Genomic DNA, 14,777 nt, shown 5'->3' on the forward strand with positions numbered 1-14,777 from the left:
AGGTAATAACGATAACAATTAAAATTTATTAATAATAAATAAATCTCAAAAAATATATCTCATACAAAATAAAATATAGTTAATAATTAATAGTATGGCAAAGGAGAATTAAATAGTACCTAATTGGAAATAGTCCCGTGTGAATGTCACTCACAACACTGTCACGCGAATGTCCTGTCGACGTAGTCGGCGTAGTCGCACTCGAACTCCGCGAAGAACGAGTCGAACGGCGACAGCGAGTCCTCCGCGAACTCGGACGGAGTCTCGTGCTCCAGCTCCGTGGAGAACTCCGACAGGTCCGAGCACAGCGGCGAGGGCCAGCGGTCCGGCCGCGAGCCGCCCTCGTCCTCGGGCCCGGAGTCGCGCAGCGCCGCCGACAGCGCGGTGATGTAGCGCATGGCGAGCCTCAGCGTCGTGATCTTGGTGAGCTTCTCGCAGGGCACGGGCGTGCCGGTGATGGCCGAGGCGGGCACGGCTCGGCGCAGGGTCTCGAAGGCCCGGTTGATCTCGCGCATGCGACTGCGCTCCCGCGCGTTGGCAGTTTTCCTCCTGTACTTGCTGAGCGGTTGCGGCGTGCGGCGCGCGCGCGGCTCGCGGCTGCGCGCGGCGCGCGGTCGCAGCTGGTACTTGTCGTGCTCGGGCATGGAGTGAGCCCGGCGGCCGCCCCACGCGAGCACGCCGCCCGCGCACCCACTCCGCTTGAAAAATACGCTCACTCCGCCCACTCGCCCCGCTCCGTTCATGTACACTCGCGCCCTGCTACATTGTCGCAGCGAAATAAAACCTACACGAACAATAACGATGGTCGTAAACTTTGAGTTATATTACATATTTCATGTACCCAATAAAAAGCGCGAATTATAGAAGGTAGGCGTAATGAAATCGATATTTTCTTACATAATTGATAATAAAATTGAGAGAAAAAACTAGGTAGGTACATAAAGTACAACTCTATTGCTACCGAATATCTAGACACCGTAGCATTTAATTACTGCCAACCGAACCAACCATTTATAAGGAAAACCAATGTAGCGTCAGAATCGGAAGCACAACCGCGAGAGATAAAGCTTGTCCACGTGCCTGTACCTGGTCACAATGAATGAACAACATCCAGTGACTACATAACTCATTGGGTAATGGATAGTAATCCGATTGATATCATTTGCATATTCGATTCGGCATTTCCGTTGTGGAGGCTTTTGCGTCGGCTAATTGTTTACCGACCTTGCGGGTGGAGTACCCGACTGTTCTGGCGTGGGCTAGGATAAAGTCATGAGTAGGCGATCATTGATGACGCAAAATCTCGTTATGTAATGCACCCACCTACCTTACATACTTTTGCCCTTTAAGCCATGCAATTTAAACATTTTAATTTTCGAATCCTGGTTTGACGGAGCGTAGGTGTATGATGAATGAACCCGTTATAAGTGCTAGTAACATTATTGAATCAGTATTTTAAATTCATAGGTGTGAACATAATGCCTGTTATGGCAGAAAGTAAATAGAATAAACGACGCATAGTTAAATCTAAAGTGCCCTTAATTATGCGTTAATAGTCTAGCGCGCAATGTCAGGCATTATTATTTCTTGCCTTTGGCGATCTATCATATAATATAATAAAAAATATTGCAAATATTAAATTGGATAAATGTTTATACAGTAGCTGCAATAAAAAATAATAATTACTATTACGAAATTAATTTATACTATAGGTATAACGAACCTTTTTTTACAACAAACCATAAACTACAACTAATTAGCCTAAATACACTGGCCGTATAAAAAAAGTAAACTTAAAGCGGGAGAATTAAAACTTTAAAATTAAAATTTTATTGGTATGTTCAGTTAGTTATCTAAGTTATTAGTTGTAATTAAATAGAATGGAGCTGCAGTGCGCTTTATTGCTATACTTAGACAACAGGCGTCACCTGAATGACATGAAAATTGAATGCGATAAATTTCTAGAACAATTAACTGAGAAAATGTTAAGCAAATTCCCGCCAATGAGATACATTCTGGAAATTGACGTTATGGACTTAATAGATGTGTTTCCAGACCTCGGAAACCTTTTGGTGACAGAGCCAATGCAATTCCAAAAAATGGTTAACAATATTTTATATTCCGCTCTTCAGTCAACAGACAACGAAATGAGAAGTCGTATCGAATATGCCCAAGTGGGTGTTACAATAAGAATGAAAAGTGTTCCACAACTATTTGAACCGAATCCTCGTATTTATAAAGGTTTGGTGACATTTGAAGGCTTATTAATATCTTTCTCGAAGCCAGAAAGTTATATTTACCATTCAGTTTGGTCCTGCCCTGAAGAATGCGAAGGCAACGAAGTGATTCTACATTATATTCCTAAATATCCACCAAAATGCTACATGTGTAAGAGCGTGCTCTTTGAAAACAGTGGCTTAAGGCGATGCGGAGATAAAGTAACAGCTACATTCCAAATAAAAGACGAAATATTTTCCAAAAAGTTCCATATAGTCGATGATTTGATAGCAATATTGAATTTAGGATCTAGATACGTTTTGCATGCTATAGTATCGAAAAAAGTCACTTCAGTGTGGTCAATAGAAAAGGTTATTCCTTTGCCAGCTCCGATAACGAGCCCTATTCCTAAAGATGTTGAAGAATTGTATCAAGCATGTAATGGAGTGCCTTGGAAGTTCATTTACTGTCTAGCTTCAAGTTTAGGGGTCAATGTTTGCCCGTTGAATTGTTTTATGCATCTCAAGATAAGTCTATTATTAAGTTTGACGAGTATCAAAGCCAATGCTGTTACCGGTGCGAGTATTATCCATGTCTTAGTAGGAGGATTCGATTCTAGATTTGTACCAGCGATTATGGTAGACGCTGCAAAACTAGCTGAACAGTCTGCTTATCTCGGGATGTCTAATAGCGTGCCATCAACGGCGCTAATTGCTAGTTCGGGCGGAATCTGTGTTCTACCTTTGCCGCTTCATATTTACAATCATAGACAAGTTTCTGGTATTCTATCAGCAATTGAAACAGGAACGATAAACACGGATTGCGGTACAACAAAATTGAAGGCAGCGGTATGGGCGCAAGGAATGGATTTCAAGAAGATGATACTGTACAACGTAGCCAGTGTCTTTGGTAACGTTTGTAGAGGAGATTACGGAGAATACAATGACGAAATTGCTGATTTCGTTTTACAACAAGCTATGGAACCAACTAAAACTAGTAGAGAAGAAATCCAAGCGTTGAAAGATGTGACTGCTTATATCGATTTGGTAGCAGGAGTAGAAGTTATTCTAGACGTTGCTACCGAAAATTTATTGCAGAGTTACTTCATAGCGGCTCGTAAAGAGAATACGAAGAATGCTACAATAGGGAGTATGACGTCACTAGTGGCCGCTTGTCTGACCTCAGCTAGACTTTGTCGTAGGTCAGTCGCGGTTATCGATGACGCAGTGTTTGCTATTTGGTTGCACGTAAGCGGCAGTCCTGAGCCTCGGTTCGCCCCCGAAGAGTACCTACAGACACCAGCTGACGTGAGAAAATTACAAAAAATAATAAACAAGTTCAAGGATTGGTTAGAACAATTTACTGGTCATTGTATTTAAGATTTTCCTGTTATGTATAGGAAGTACCTAACATTTATTTAATGACTATTTGTAATGATAATTTCGATTTGATTTTATTGTATGGAAATGTAAGTTTTCGAATGATCGATAATTAATTTCTCTAAATGTATTTGTTTAAATTAATAGGATTAAATAAGTATGTTAAAGCAGTAAATAAAAAGACATGTATACAACAATTAGAATTTATATAAAATTTTAAGTAAACATATTATGCTTTTTGACTAGAACACAAACAAAAACATTGGTAGTACACATTTTTAAGTAATACCCTAATAATATTTAGAATTTCAAAAATGTAAAATGTTAGTGACACACAATCACTCACACATAATATCCTTATTAGAACAACATCAATAAAAATTTAAGCACCAGATAATTATAATCAGTTTTTTTTTATCTTATTATCTACTTAGTCACTAACTTATTTTTAAAATAAGGCACTTTGTTAATAGATGATACAATAAAGCTTGCTACACACGTATTGGCGAATCCGCACATTATGACCGTATTTACTGAAAAACAAAACCGATTGGAAGCAATTATTGCACTTTTTCGGCTTTGTGTGTGCTGATCGAGTAGTTTCTTTGGGCCCGATCGTCACAATTTGGTTTAAATATTCAGCCGCGGCGATATCGACCGGCATCTATCCCAAACATTCAACTACTCATGTTCGGCTAGGCCGATTTATGCCGAAACGAATATGTCAGGGGCCGAAACAAGTTCCATGATCGAAAATACTGATTTTACTGACCAAAAATTCAAAAATACTGACCAAATACTGACCATTTCCAAAGCGTTTTTTGGGTGAATGGTGTGAGATAAAAAGCTTATTTTCAGTTATTGGCCTCCACCATCCCCATAGACAACCAGCACCGGGGTCATTCTCAGTTAAGAGGTAATATGATGTTAGAAGAGGCGGCATGACAAAAATGATAAAAAATTAATGTAGTATCAGTATTTTCTTACCAAAACACTTATTATCTTCATATCCAGACAACAGCCAGACAAAATCTTAATTTTTTACCATTTTATAACTGACCAGGGGAGATACTGAGGACAGAGGAGGGACATTTATGTTGTGTTATGAAATAAATTACAGTGGTAGTTTGAGAATCAACTTCATTTTTATTTAATATTAATCAGACTTAATTTCAACAGCCATCAGACTTCACTATAAAATAATCTTTCATTCCTACAAAGCAACAAAAACATGACATTATACGAAAATCAATTTGTTTGTTCTCTAGGTGTCATTTCATTCACAGTTTTAATTAGTCCTTCTTTTTTCTTATCATATTTCTTTTGCTCTTTAATCTTTTGCTGTTCATATTTCACAGGGTCATTTTTTATTTTTTGGTATCTCAGTCTTTCCGCTACACGTTTTTTTTCTAAGCGTTCTTTACGCGTCATTTTTTTTCGTGCCGCCATAATCTGTAACCAAAATATGGTAACTTGGCATCGACGTTTTTCTATAAGGTAACCGGGTTAAAAAGGACTGCTCCTTTACTTATTACAAAAACAATAAGAGTTTCGAGGAACACTACCTGGTATGAGATATTTAGGATGAAAGCGACAATAAACACTCGTACAATCGACATTTAAAATAACAAGATTTATGTTTAAACTAAAACCAGACTAGGTAAATACACTCGGATACTAAATAATGGATAACTGCATCATAAGCAGGAAGCAGTTATCTCCCCTGAGCAGTAAGTATCTCCCCTGGTACCTTAAGCGGCAGGGGAAAGAAGACAGGGGAGATCCTATTTCGACAAAGAATCGATATAAAAGTCTAAATTTTTGAAACAAGTTATTAGACGGAAAGATTACGATTCTTTGCATACATTACAGTAATTCTAGCAAGAAAGTAAAATATTTATGCTTATAATAAAGAATAAAATCTTACCAGGGGAAAGAACACACTCACTGAACCACGACAGTTTTCACCAAGTGGCGTCTGTGTAATAGCGAACCATATGGCGGGCGCATTCGCGCCGACGGCTTGCTGTCAACTTCACGTTAGTAACTTTGTGCTCAAGGTCAGAATTTACGCGGCGAAATTAAAAGTCGTGAGTTTTTAATGAAAACAAAACGCCAGGGGAAGAGATGCTATATACGAGGGACAAATTTCAATATTAAACATTTTATGAATATCTAAATGTTACCTTTTTTATTTTTTTCATTGCTTTAATTTAGTTTGTCTAGTTTTTAAATAATACACAATTTAATTTATTTAATAATTTAAAGATAGTTAAAAATACTAATTTATTAACATGATCGGTTAAAGGACAGACCAGGGGAGATAAATTTTTCATGTTTAAGGCGCTTTTGTGACTAAATTAAAAACATTTCATCGGTGAAATTTAGTGACCTTACAGAAGATACTGACTTTGATAATCTCACAGCTTTATTTCAAATAAATTATCAATTAAAAATATAAAAAAATTCATTGACATTGAAATTACCTCATAACTTAGAACGACCCACCGCCTTTTTATTGTGTTAAATGTCCAATAACAAAAAATCCTTTTGGACAAAAACGCCAATAAACTACAAAAATTCTAATAAATTCCATTAAACTCCAACAAACACCAAAATCTATACTAATATTATAAAGCTGAAGAGTTTGTTTGTTTGTTTGTTTGTTTGAACGCGCCAATCTCAGGAACTACTGATCCGATTTGAAAAATTCTTTCAGTGTTAGATAGCCTATTTATTGAGGAAGGTTATAGGCTATATATCATCACGCTACGGCAGTAGCAATAGGAGTGGAGTAGCAACGAGAAATGTTACAGAAACGAGGAAAATTATGACGCATTCTCTCTTATGTGACGCAAGCGAAGTTGCGCGGGTCAGCTAGTCTCTAATAAACTTCCCGTCTTACGAATTTTCGATCAGGTCTTACGAATTTTCGATCAAGTCTTACGAGTTTTCGATCAGGTCTTACGAATTTTCGATCAGGTCTTACGAGTTTTCGATCAGGTCTTACGAATTTTCGATCAGGTCTTACGAATTTTCGATCAGGTCTTACGAATTTTCGATCAGGTCTTACGAATTTTCGATCAGGTCTTACGAATTTTTGATTAGTCTTATGAATTTTCGTTGAGGTCTTACGAATTTTCGATGAGGTTTTACGAATTTTCGATGAGGTCTAACGAATTTTCGATGAGGACTTAAGATTTTTTTACGAGTTGAGAAGTTTTTACCCATTCCAAAAAAGTGCACAACGCTGCTAAACACGTATTCACTCCAAATATATTGATTTAAAACAGATGCTATTTTTGAGGTCATGTGATGCTTCAATATATGTGTACGTAGATCATCCACATATACAGAGTATCCAAAGCAGCCCTCAGATATCATCACTGGACAAATCGAGAATGTAAGATTAGCCAACAGCAGAGGAAAACTAAAAAAATATATTGAATTTGGAAAAATACTGACAATACTGACCGATTTTCGAAAATACTGACTTTTACTGACCAGGTCCAAAAATACTGACTTTTACTGACTTTACTGACCTGTTTCGGCCCCTGATATGTGTGCAGCAAGCTTAAACTTTACAACTTTGATCTAATCATCATTTAAAAAGCTAAAATCATAAAGGGATTTACTCAACAACTCTTTCTGTGAGTTTAATTTCATAGATAAGGTCATTTGATTTCTTCTCAACTTAAAGCTATCTTCAATGAGAGATCTCAAAACTTCATCTTCCTGTACTTTGTTGAGATCATTCATTTTGATACAGTGATTAGACACTGGTTCACCAATCTTGAAGCCTTTTTTCTCAAAGGAGACTACACTGTAGGGAATATTAGCATAGTTGTCAGAGTCTTTCACAACCATACTTATTGTAGACCAAGTACAGTCCGTTAGTTCCTTCATAACAGAATTGAGATCATTTGCCAGTTTGGTAGTATTATCAGCTGCGTTTGAAACAATACCACTTATTTTATTGAATTCAGTGCTCAAGTCCATGAGCTTCATAACAAAGGCTTGTGAACGAATTTCTTGTAATATCTTACTTCTCAGTTTCAGGCAGTCATAGCACACTTTGACAATGTCCTGACATTGTTTCTCTCTACCTCTGTTCATTGTTTCTGCTTTTTTGTATGCAATGAAAGCCTTATATGCATTAGTATAAACAGTTTGGAAATTGTATTTAGCTACAAAGTTGTTAATCTCCCCTGTGACTGCTTCATTGCTTCGTCTAGTTGCAGATTGAAGTCTCACAGTCAGTTGAGACCAAGCATTTTGCAGTTTACCAATTCTTTCTGTGATATCATCAGAATCTTTAAATGCTTTATCAAATCCTCCAAGCAGGTTTGTTCCTGTAGAGCTTTCTCTTAAATTTGTGATGTGTTCCTTGCCAGTGTCAACCAACTGTTTCAATATTTCTTGTTTAGCGAGCAAATTGCCAATGTTTTTATCAACAGAATTATGTTTCAATAATAATTGTTTGCCTTCACATTTTAATGACTCAGTTCTAACAAACAAGCCGTTGATAAGTGAATCATATAATTCCATTTGGGACATAACAAAGTATAAACCGTCTTTGTAGAGATTGTAGCTGTTTTTGAAGTTGTACATTGTTTTTGGGTGTTCCAAGCATCTCTGTACTGTGATTGGCACAATAGGTTCAACGTTATCTTTCATTATGTATGATTTACTGTAGAGGAAAAATATGATGTTTTCATTCCAATATTTGGTGACCCAGTCTTCATTTGGAGGTTCCATAAACTGTACTTGTGTTATTAAGATTTGTTCATCTGTTTGAATCTTGGTATCATTGAATATTTTTGTTTTAAGCATCTGTATTGTAGTTGAATCATCTATTTCATATGCTAGCTGCGACATAGTTGCTACAGAAAATATTTTGACTATTTTCTTTGCTAAGGCTTTCTCAAGGACATCAAAAATAACAATTTTACTCGCAGCTTCTCTCTGTTCTGAAGGTATGTTGAATGTGACTCTAGATGGGGTAACTCTGCCTCTCAATTTAGGGTCCCATTCCAGAGCAATCTGAAGCCATTGCTCTAGTAAAGCCTTGAAAGGTTTGGAAATGTAATTCTCAGGGAATATTTCATTTGAATATTCAACATCACCATGGAAATTTTCATACACACAGATATTTTCATGAGCTTTCTTTTTAACATAAGGCATCCATTGTACAGGGGCCATGAATGGTAAGAAAGGTCTTTTGCCACAAATAAGTTCAAATACAACAAGTCCAAATGACCAGAAGTCTACAGAGTTACTGTATGTTTTGCTGTAAATAATTTCTGGGGCTAAATATTGTAATGTTCCAACAAGACTGGCACAGACTGAATTAGAATCAATTTCTTTGGCATATCCAAGGTCTATAAGTTTGTATACCACTTTTCTTTGCCCCTGAACACCAACACTAGCTGCCTGAACTGAGTCTAGTACATTCATTACTATATTTTCTGGTTTGAGGTCTCTGTGTGTGATTTTGTTTACATGAAGAAATTGCATTGCATTTCCGACATCACTTAGTATTTGTCTAATTTGTTGTTCTTTGAGGCCCGAACAGGATTCGGGCTTGTTGAGCACCTGACGTAGATCACCACCGCTGCAGTATTCCATACAGAGGATGGGCAGACGAGAAGGGTTCGCTCGTTCTAGACCGGTGATGAATTCTGGCGGAAGCTCCTTTGTACCAACGATATTAGGGTTCTTACAGTTTTGTAGCATTTCTACTTCTTTGGTCCATCTTTCCCTGTGTTTCTCGGTCATCTCGTCGCCCCACTGGCATGTTTTTATAGCTAGTTTTTCGTCTGTTCTTTTGTGCTTCCATAATACCACAGTTCCAAAACTCCCCTTTCCAAGTTCTCTTTCTTTTATCCAGTCACCGATAAATACGAGGTCATCCATGTTGAGATGATTAAATAGATCACGGAAGAGAAAAGAATCACTTCTATTTGGGCTACATATAAAAATAACTTCACAACTCTACACTTCACGGAACAAGCCGCACGAAACTTTGTTTGATAACTAAGTGTTTTTTAAGGTCACGCTCACAAAACACAGACGTTATTATATTTTTGGAAACAGATTCAAATAATTAATACAGTATGCTGAAGTAAAGAATAATTTAGTACTTTAGTGATGCGCACTAATTTTCAGGAGATTATTGGGAATTTACGAAGAGTGTTGGAAATTAATTTTATTGCCTTTTTTTTAAATAGTAGTGTCACCTTAACAAGAACCCTTTTCCGTTACGTTACGCAGATTTATTGTTTTGTCTCTACATTAATATAATTTCGTGGTATATTATTTTCACTGTAGTTTAAGAGCGATTGTAATTATTGAGCTACGTTTTGTAGAAAAGTTTAAAAACAATAATTTCCCCAGGTTTGAAAGTCATTGAAATATTCGTTTTATTAGTATTATTTTTACAGAAACGTTATTAGTCTCTAGCTTAATTAAGATTTCTTATCGTGTCAAATGTCACTGTCAATTTAACGTCATATTGCGTGTTGTGTTGTTCCTTGTTTACTGATAATTCATAATAATTGTACACACTAATAAGTACATTGAAATACCAGGAAACTGTGTTTTTTCTATGTAAAATACAATGTTAGATATAGCAGCATCATGTCGAACATGCATGAAGGACAACGTGACTTTAGTTGACTTATACGAAATGGTGAAAATTGAAGAAAATTGCCTTCAATTAGCAGAGATACTTATGTTATGTACTCCGACACAGGTACTATACCGTTATTCTATATCATGAATATTCTGAATTATTCAATTACTAATTAGGCATTGTAAATTGCTGTACACAAAACATTGTATTTTTATGTTGTGTTTATACATATAAAATTATACATTATAGGTCTCAAAAGAAGATGGCTTGCCTCAAAGGATTTGTGGAGAGTGCGCGAAAACTTTACAACTTGTGCACGCATTCCGTAGCCAAGCGGAGAGAGCACAAGATGAGTTTAAAAAGCTTCTACAGTCTTCCATAAAGTCTGAGCCTCCTGAACTGACACTTAAAACAGAAAATGAGCATGACTATTTTGAGGATTTTGATGATTTTGATATGATGTGCGAAAGTATCACCAAGACAGAGGAAAATGACCCAAAACCAGATGGAGAAGGAAAAACATACTCGTGCAATAAATGCAACAAAACATTTTTGGTAGAGAAGAAATTTCTTAAACATTTACAATCTCATGACCTACCGTTACAGTGCAATGTATGTCAGAAATCATATAAGAGCCAGGCATGCTTAGATAAACATTTAGCAAAACATTCAAAAGATCAAACATGCGGCCTTTGTAACCAACATTTTGAAAGTAATTCTCTTTTACTAGATCACGTCTTAATAGAGCATGCGTCAAGTAAAGTAAAAGTAGAAAACGAGGCACAGGAAACAATGTTACAATGCCCAGACTGTGACTTAACATTCTCAAAACAAAGATCATTGTCTATGCACATGAGAAGACATAAAAACAAAAACAATAAAAAAGAGTTTATATGTGACACTTGTGGAAAAGTTTTTAGTATGAAACATCAGTTGAAGAGACATGTGGTGCTGCATAGTGAAGAAAAGCCGTACAGTTGTAGTAAATGTTCTAAGTCTTATGCAAGGAAAGACCAGTTGCTTAATCACATGCACACTCACAAAGATAGCAAGCCTTATGAATGTACTTACTGCAAGAAAGGTAATGGTTTTCGTTTAATTTTACTTATAAATTTAACCCATTACTGTCCCACTGCTGGGCAAGGGTCTCCTCCCGTAATGAGGGAGGGGTTAGGCCTTAAGTCCACCACGCTGGCCAAGTGCGGGTTGGGGACTTTGCATGCCCTCAATTAATGTATTAAACAAATTTTAGGCATGCAAGGTTTCCTCACGATGTTTTCCTTCACTGTTAGAGCATGTGATAATTATTTCTAATACACACATAACTTCGAAAAGTCATTGGTGTGTTGCCTCAGATTCGAACCTGCGACCACTGGCGTGGGAGGTGACAACTTATACCACTCGGCTATCACTGCTGCTTACCTCTATGTTTTTTAGAATGATTGTATATGTCTATTCCATAATTGTTTCATTGTATGTGTTATCTAAGAATTCCTATAAAGGTTTATAGAACTATAGAACTATGAACTACAATACTATTTGTTTGGCTACTATTACATAGTATACATTTACTAGAGATGCTTTCAAACTTCGAGCTACTATTGAGATAAAATTCTAATATAAATAAAAATAAACCCCTAAGTGCTTTGCCTGATCCGGGAATCAAACTAGAGATCTCTGCACAGCTGTCCCACTTTCTACCAACTGTGTTGGCAGTTTATAAAAATAACTTAAGTTGTTGATATTTCTTTCAGGGTTCACTCAACTCTGCAGTCTAAAAGACCATGTCCGCAGCCACACGGGAGAAACTCCGTACCTGTGCTCTGAATGTGGCAAGGGCTTCTCAAACAGCTCCAACTTGAGACAGCACATGATGAGGCACACTGGACTCAAACCTTATGCCTGCAATATGTGCCCCAAGACTTTCTGTACCAAAGGTAAGGATAATACTGATGGTTTTGTATAGTTTGTAAAAATAATTTGCAGCTAACATTGCTGTGCTGTTCAAATTATATCTAAGGAATATATAGCATATAGCAGGTGTAGATTGCAGTTAGTGGCAAAGAATGCATGACGAGATGTTTTTTTTTTTAGTTATCAAATAGATATTTGATAATTATCAAACATTATACGGAAATTAATGCAGACATCCATTTAACTTTTTGACTACTTGCTTTTAAGGCATAAGTTACACTGGCCATTATTGCAAGAAAATCTCAAGCCATCCACTCCCACTAGGCCACTATTGCAGTTTTGCACCATGACATATCATTTCTAATAACCATACTCCTCTAATATATTTATGTGTTTCCAGGTCAAATGACATCCCACATGGCAACTCATTCCGGTGAACACCCGTTCAAATGTGAGGCGTGTGGGGCCGCGTTCACAAAACAGAACTCCTTGAAGAAACACTCCTTCATACATCTGGGGATACGGCCGTTTGCGTGCGACACTTGTAATATGAGGTATCTGTGCATTAATGTTACTAATTAGCTTCAATTTTGGTCAAATGATTGTACCCAGTATTATAATTACGAATCACTATTCCCAGTCAAAATGAAATTAATCAAACTTTGGGTTAGCATACACTTTCAGGTGAATGAATAACACTTGTGTCGTTTTTTTAAATGACGTCTTTTAAGCATTTAATATTGACTTATAATGTCAGTTGTCTCGAAATTGTTAAGTGGGTCGATGGCTTCTTTCCTTATCAATATAGGTGTAAAATAATATAACAAGGGGATAATCTAGCTACTGTATAAACATAATTTATATCTTTTATAGGTTTACATGCAAGGATCATCTGAAGCGTCACTACCGTATACACACGGGTGAGAAGCCGTACCGTTGTAATTACTGCGAGCGCGCCTTCTCACAGAGCAACGATCTCGTCAAACATACCAGAGCGCATGTCGGACAAAATATATACCAGTGAGTACACAAATATCTATTAATACATACATGTATATTATCACGCCCTCTTCTCATAGGGGATAGCAGAGACCATAATCTATTAATCATGTATTATGTAGCATTTATATATTGTGTAACCTTTTTAGCAATGACAGTAAAAGATTAGCTGTGCACTCAATTATTTGTGTTACACAGTATTTCAATGCACGTGTACGCGTACGTGTCAAGTTCGCGTACACGTGCATTATTTGATTGCGTACGCATAATTTCTGTTCCTCCATTGTATTATTTGTGTTGGTTCGACCTCTACCCACATCCCTGTGTGTATTATATCTTGCGCCTAAGATTTTTATATATAAAAAGTATTTTATGTTTAAATAAATTTTAAGATGATAGTTAAGTTAAAACATTTTGTTGCTGCAGATGCACAATATGCGGAATGCGATTCAGACTGATGTCGGAGCTCAAAAGCCACTACCCAGTGCACTTCGTCGACGGGAAAGTCCAGCAGCCAGATACAAAAAGACCTTTACCCCCCCTTAAACCCCTCTCTCCGACCAAAGACATGGATTCAATGCTGGAATTAAAACAGGCAGAAATGCCTCTAATCACGTTCAATTCGGCTAAAGAACTTTTACCTACAAAATGTAATGTGGAGAAAGATATGCCTATTTTGGGTTTAAAAGAGCCGTGCCTTGAAGACAGTTTTGGTACAATTTCTCAAGTAAAAGAACAAGATGATAAAAATAGGTTTACTATAACTATTAATAGTTGTGATAAAAACGGTGTTGTCAATGGTATTACTATTAATATACCGCCTAAAGAGAGCTAGGGTTGCCTGTTTTAATTGGCTGGTGCTGCCATTAAAAAATGTTTTTAGTTCGTTTCAAATTGGGTTGATAAGTGGCAAACGGGAATTGACTGAGAAAGATTCAGGTTGATATTTTTTGGGAAAAATCTCAGTATAAATTATTAGGCTAATTTTGAGGAGTCCTTAATAAAAATAAATTAATACATGATCTGATTTTATTGGTATGTCTACATCTGCTGAGCAGTTAAAAAGTGCGGGACAAATATAAGTGTAACCGTTTGTTTTCACTTGTTGAGCTTTATTTTATTGTAACACTGGATTGTTTCTTTGTGCGAGAGTTTTTTTTTAGAACTTTGCCTACATCAGTATATTGCCTAATATCTATGAGAATATTTTAATATGTAATCAAATTATTTTACGGCCTACACCATTTCGAATTGGAGAAAAGTAAAACTAATGTAATTTTGCCAGCGTGGTGGACTCAAGGTCTGTCTCCTCCCTCATTCCGGGAGGAGACTCTTGCCCAGTAGTGGGACAGTAATGGGCTTTTATAATGTTTATAATAATCTGCAAAACTGCTCTCTAATTTATGATACGCCAATTAGTGCCTTCACGCTTTATAAATAAAGATTTTTATGTGATTCGAATATAGTGATTGGTATAAGAAAAACCTGAAAAGACATTTGAGGCTATTTTAATCTTTATTTTATGATATTACTAGCAATTGATGAATTTCATTCCAAATTATTTTAATTTTTATAGGGAAATGTAAATAAGTGACTTAGGAACCATTTTTATTAAGCTTAATGTCTTATCGGAT

The 14,777-nt window shown here is 36.6% G+C and overlaps 4 protein-coding genes across 4 annotated transcripts; 2 read left to right on the top strand and 2 right to left on the bottom strand.

Moving 5' to 3' along the window:
• Nucleotides 1-3: 3 nt before the first annotated feature.
• On the bottom strand, nt 4-685 carry LOC142976986 (neurogenic differentiation factor 6-B-like). Its single transcript, XM_076120637.1, has one exon. The coding sequence runs from the start codon at nt 642-644 to the stop codon at nt 162-164; it is 483 nt and encodes a 160-aa protein (XP_075976752.1). The 5' UTR covers nt 645-685; the 3' UTR covers nt 4-161.
• A 1,195-nt stretch (nt 686-1,880) lies between these two features.
• On the top strand, nt 1,881-3,596 carry LOC142977373 (minichromosome maintenance domain-containing protein 2-like). Its single transcript, XM_076121251.1, has one exon. The coding sequence runs from the start codon at nt 1,881-1,883 to the stop codon at nt 3,594-3,596; it is 1,716 nt and encodes a 571-aa protein (XP_075977366.1).
• Nucleotides 3,597-3,785: 189 nt separating this feature from the next.
• On the bottom strand, nt 3,786-9,718 carry IKKbeta (inhibitor of nuclear factor kappa B kinase subunit beta). Its single transcript, XM_076120632.1, has one exon. It carries the CDS (start codon nt 9,510-9,512, stop codon nt 7,191-7,193), a length of 2,322 nt encoding a protein of 773 aa, XP_075976747.1. The 5' UTR covers nt 9,513-9,718; the 3' UTR covers nt 3,786-7,190.
• A 385-nt stretch (nt 9,719-10,103) lies between these two features.
• LOC142976881 (uncharacterized) lies at nt 10,104-14,308 on the top strand. The gene is made up of 6 exons (XM_076120457.1): nt 10,104-10,350; nt 10,480-11,311; nt 11,985-12,167; nt 12,545-12,698; nt 13,018-13,164; nt 13,570-14,308. The coding sequence occupies exons 1-6, from the start codon at nt 10,216-10,218 to the stop codon at nt 13,976-13,978; spliced, it is 1,860 nt and encodes a 619-aa protein (XP_075976572.1). The 5' UTR covers nt 10,104-10,215; the 3' UTR covers nt 13,979-14,308.
• Nucleotides 14,309-14,777: the final 469 nt, after the last annotated feature.

This window comes from Anticarsia gemmatalis, chromosome 12, assembly GCF_050436995.1.
Source record: "Anticarsia gemmatalis isolate Benzon Research Colony breed Stoneville strain chromosome 12, ilAntGemm2 primary, whole genome shotgun sequence".
NCBI lineage: Eukaryota > Metazoa > Arthropoda > Insecta > Lepidoptera > Erebidae > Anticarsia > Anticarsia gemmatalis.

Excerpts from the sequence above, each read along its gene's own strand:
- LOC142976986 (XM_076120637.1), bottom strand. The coding sequence starts at position 644 with ATGCCCGAGCACGACAAGTACCAGCTGCGACCGCGCGCCGCGCGCAGC.
- LOC142977373 (XM_076121251.1), top strand. The coding sequence starts at position 1,881 with ATGGAGCTGCAGTGCGCTTTATTGCTATACTTAGACAACAGGCGTCAC.
- IKKbeta (XM_076120632.1), bottom strand. The coding sequence starts at position 9,512 with ATGGATGACCTCGTATTTATCGGTGACTGGATAAAAGAAAGAGAACTT.
- LOC142976881 (XM_076120457.1), top strand. The coding sequence starts at position 10,216 with ATGTTAGATATAGCAGCATCATGTCGAACATGCATGAAGGACAACGTG. Across the intron at positions 10,351-10,479 it reads TGTTATGTACTCCGACACAG|GTCTCAAAAGAAGATGGCTT; the intron begins GTACTATACCGT and ends TATACATTATAG. Across the intron at positions 12,168-12,544 it reads CAAGACTTTCTGTACCAAAG|GTCAAATGACATCCCACATG; the intron begins GTAAGGATAATA and ends ATGTGTTTCCAG.